We start from the raw sequence: 4,829 nt of genomic DNA, 5'->3' as shown, positions 1-4,829 counted from the left end.
AAGAACTCTTTGTCCAAATCCATCGTGTTTGCTTTAGAGTAAACAACGAGAACGCCAAAAAAGTTGTCTATGGCATTTGGCCAAACACTTGCCTTGCATATGTCTCCGGCAAGGCCTGGGCAGCGGGCGGCGGAATGGACGAGGGAGGGGGGGGGTTACACGTTGGGAGGGGTGGGCTCTCATGCAGGAGGACGGGGTGGATTGTAAGAATGCGCGGGCTCCGGCTCAGTTTTGAGTGGGTCCGTGTTATTAGAATCCGACGTGATGGATGTCCGGACTCTCCCCAAGACCTTCCCTTGGTTTGGTGATTTGCAGGGTTTCGGACCTCCGGACTGTTTTGGTTACTGTCCTTGGATGACTAAAAAGGTCCAAACAATTCGGTCTAGACATTTGCGGGAGGTTTCTGTCTTGACACTTCCGGGAGGTTTATTTATCCGCGTTAGAGTTGCCCTTATAAACTGGACGAGAGAGTGTAGTATAGCCACTCAAGCAGAAAAGCTAGAGCCAGCAGTGTGCGCTGAACATTAGCAGTAGGCACTAGGCAGTAGCCATCATACTCAATGTCGTTGTCATTCCCGATGGTGGTGGTGATGGCAACAGCTGCACTCGTGGTAGTAGCCGGCGGAGCAGCATCACCGGCCCCAATAGGGAAACGCGGCTGCGAAACGAGGTGCGGCGACGTGAGCGTGCCGTACCCGTTCGGCTTCGGCCAGGACAGGTGCTCCGCGGCGCCAGGCTTCAAGCTCAACTGCGTCCATGGCAACACTACCGATATGAGCTCAGGAGGAGCACGGCTCCTCCTGGGCGACCATGGAGACTTCGAGGTAAAGGAGATCTCGGTGAAAAACAGGACGATTCGTGGGCTCAGCCGCCCTGTCTTCATCAACGCCACTATCAACAACACCGGCCACAGTACCGTGAGGTCTATGGGCTTCGGAGACAACCACTGGCAGTACTTCCTGCCGCCGACCAGCACCAAGCTGGTGGTTACGGGGTGCAACGTGCAGGTGACGCTGCTCTTCACGTCTCCTAGCAGCACCTACGGCTACACCACCGGCTGCTGCTCTCACTGCAACAGCAGTGGTGTGCTCACCGCCGACGACGTCCAGAATAACTATATGGTCGGCTACTGCACTACGCCGGTCTTCTGGTACCTCGCTTCCTATGACGTGGAGCTCAAGCGGGTCGACGGGAGCAGCGCCATTAACGACAATCTACCCGTCTACGCGTTCATCGCCGAGGAAGGTTGGTTTGGTCCGCACCGGGCCGCTGATCTTATGAATCTAGGCGCCGAGCGTTCCGTTTACGGATCCAAGGCCAACAAGGATGATCATCTGTTGGCTCCCCTGGTCCTCGGCTGGGCATGTCCCAACGACGGAACCTGCAACGCCTCCGTCAGCGCCAACACCAACTGCAGCACCCCCTTTGAAGGAGCTCAGTACGTTTGCGGCTGCAATCCTGGCTACAAGGGTAACCCTTATCTCACTGATGGATGCCAAGGTACGTGCCTATCTACGTATATTCGACATCCGTTTAATGATTGCACAAACTAAAGTAAGAGGTAGGCGGCATATCAAAGTAACTTGGTTTTTGTAACTATTTTTGGCATATTAGAAGCATAGTAGGCAAAATAGTGTATTTGGGAGACTCGGAAGTCCAGCGCATCTTGCATTTCTGAAGAGAAAAATTAGGGAATGGCTAGACGTCAGTCGTTTGAAAAATGAATTTGGGTCAGGTCGATGCATTTCAACCATTGGATGGAAAATAAACACTGCACATTGCTTCTTCTACCTCGGAGTCGTCTTCTTCATCCACCCGCCTACGGACCACCGGCCACCGCCGCCTGCGGCAGGAGCGCCGCGTCGCCGCCCCGCCCTCCCCGAAACCACCCCCCACCGCCAGTCTTCCACCGCCCCAGCCATCCCTCTAGGCCACACACGCACATTTTTTCTCTGGCGAAGCCTCCCACCACCGCCCCACCACCACCTCCCACCACCACCGTCCACCACCGCCCCCTCCCTAAACCCTAAGATAGACACTGGGGGAGCCCTCCGGCGAGCCCCTTTCTTCTACTTCCTCCCCTCTGGCCTTCCTCCGGCAAATTTTTTCGGAATCTCAAAATCGATTGTCCCATTAGTTTTTTTTTTCTTTTTTTTTCGAAAAAGGGTTTTACCCCAGCCTCTGCATCAGAAAGATGCATATGGCTCTCAAAATCGATTGTCCCATTAGCTAAAGTCAATCGATTGAGGTTTAGCTAATGTGGAAAAATTAAGCCATGCATGCGCATGATTAATCATGTCTCTTGATTAATCGATCCCCTCTTTTGCTATTTATAGATATTGACGAGTGCAAGCAGGCAAAGGACCATGGGTGTTTCGGTGAGTGTCGCAATACGCAAGGATCGTTCAATTGCTGGTGCGCACGAGGAGGAAATGCTAGCCAGCCTAATGGCTGCCTCAGGCCCGTAAGCAATACAGGTGGCAAACTTTTCTTAAGACCTACAACATATTTACTGCGTTTGTTTTAGATTTAAAATGTGCTTATTGAAAAAAAAATTAAAAAATGCAACTTATATGTACTAATCACTCCGTCTACACCAAGGTTTTGAATCTCAAGCTGTCCTTTTTTCTCGAGGGGCACCGAAATTCATGGTTACCACGGTAACCACGAAATATTGAAAAAAAATTGGACGAAATTTAAAATCAAGTTTTGAATTCAAATATTTGGAAGTTGATATAGATAAAATTTTAACTCTTCAAGATAAGTAATCCTATCCTAGCGTAGTCGTTCTTAGCAGGCACCAACCGTTGCCGCGATCTTTCAGATCTTGAGTTTGATGCTTGGCCTTTCACAGGATTTCACAACTTTTAGTTTTTTTCTTTTGCATTCTAAAATAGAAAGAAAAGCACAAGTGTGGCACTCGAACCCGTGTCTCGCAGCTCCAGAGAGCATGCCTTTGCCACTACGCCATGACACGTAATGTTGCTACATCAGAGATGCCTTGTATTTAACTAGGTCCGAGTTTGAATTCAAAATTTTCAAACTCGAATTTTTTTGCTCGGTATGAGTGCTTTTCGTGGGGTAGCGGTAACCGCTCGGGATCAGGAAATTTCGAGTGGTACCCAAAATAGTGGTCTACACACGCACGTGCGCGCGCACGCACACACACACACACATATATAGGTATAATTTGTGTACGCATGGTCTAATTTTCTAGCTTTGCCATCATAACATCTGACTCCTACGACCGCCAGTGCTTAAGAATATGCATCCTTCAGTTTTAATTCAAAGCTCTAGTCGTTTTGCAACCGGCAGGAAGTCAGTGATAACCCACGGGAGCCAAATTTGCTATATGATCAAATTAACAAACATATAAGTAATCATTTTTGCAGGTTTAATCATTGGTCTCATCGTTTCTCTCGTCCCATCCCTCATGCTTTTGGTTATAGGTGGATTGTTAATAATCCGTAAGCTTGAGCATCATAGAGCTGAAAAGTTGAAACGGAAGTTCTTCAATCAAAATCATGGACAACTATTGCAACAGCTAGTATCTCAAAGGTCTGACATCGGTGAGAGGATGATCATCACTATGAAGGAGATAGAGAAGGCCACAAACAATTTTGATCAATCTCGTAAGCTCGGTGGCGGAGGGCATGGTACTATCTACAAAGGAATATTGTCAGACTTGCATGTTGTGGCCATCAAAAAGTCAAATATTATGGTCCAGAGAGAAATTGATGAGTTCATAAATGAGGTTGCCATACTATCACAAATCAACCATAGGAATATTGTCAAGCTTCATGGTTGTTGTCTCGAGACAGAAGTCCCACTCTTGGCATACGAATTTATTTCCAATGGAACCCTTGGTGATCATCTTCATAATGACTCACCAAAATCAATATCTTGGGGTGACAGGCTAAGGATCGGATGTGAAGTAGGAAGAGCTATTGCTTACCTTCATTCTGCTGTTTCAGTTCCTGTAATACACCGAGACATCAAATCTTCTAACATACTTCTTGATGATGCTTTCACGGCAAAACTATCAGACTTTGGTGCTTCAAGGTACATTCCTATCGACCAGTCAGGGAGAACCGCAACAGCAGTCCAAGGAACAATAGGATATCTAGATCCTATGTACTACTACGCCGGGCGGCTCTCAGAAAAGAGCGATGTTTATAGCTTCGGAATCCTACTTTTGGAGTTGTTTACGAGGAAGATACCAATCATGTATAGAACCTCAGAAGGTGATGGACTTGTTGCACAATTTGTTGAACTCCTAGAGGAAGGCAAACTAGTTGACATACTAGATTCCCAAATTGTAGAGGAGGGAGGTAGTGAAGTTGAAGAAGTAGCTGCTCTCGCTGCATCATGTATAAAGTTAAGAGGAGAGGAGAGGCCTACCATGAGGCAAGTTGAGATGGCACTCAAAGGCATTCAGGCAAACAAGTTTGAGCTTGGAGGAAGTGAGCTGAAGACACGACCAAAAGGAATTCTTGTTATCTAGGTGGTACCCCTTTATGTTTTTTTAGAACTATTTAAGTTTGTTTTGATCCAAGGTGTCAAATGCATGTATTCTCCTACTAATTAAATAAAATTTCTGTAATACTCGGAAGACCTGGATTTTGGCGGGTCTCCCCTCTCCTGGAGTTTGAACAAGTGAGCTCAGTAAAAAAGGTGTACCCAGTGCTGAAATAAAAAAAATTGTGCCATTAATTCAATATCTTCTTAGTTCCTTGGGGGCTGATCTGCTGTTCAAAACCATATTACTTGCTATTTTCGCTTTGGATCTTGTTTCTTTTCTTTGTTTGAACTCGTGCCATGTTGTTGTG

General features: G+C 47.0%; 1 protein-coding gene across 1 annotated transcript; it reads left to right on the top strand.

Annotated features, from left to right (window-relative positions):
- Positions 1–578: 578 nt before the first annotated feature.
- LOC119310091 (putative wall-associated receptor kinase-like 16) lies at positions 579–4,504 on the top strand. Its single transcript, XM_037585937.1, has 3 exons — positions 579–1,500; positions 2,337–2,378; positions 3,393–4,504. The coding sequence occupies exons 1-3, from the start codon at positions 579–581 to the stop codon at positions 4,502–4,504; spliced, it is 2,076 nt and encodes a 691-aa protein (XP_037441834.1).
- Positions 4,505–4,829: the final 325 nt, after the last annotated feature.

Source organism: Triticum dicoccoides, chromosome 5B, assembly GCF_002162155.2.
Source record: "Triticum dicoccoides isolate Atlit2015 ecotype Zavitan chromosome 5B, WEW_v2.0, whole genome shotgun sequence".
Taxonomy (NCBI): domain Eukaryota; kingdom Viridiplantae; phylum Streptophyta; class Magnoliopsida; order Poales; family Poaceae; genus Triticum; species Triticum dicoccoides.
The sequence above is the reverse complement of the archived record's forward strand: the minus strand, read 5'-3'. Positions and strand labels throughout refer to the sequence as shown.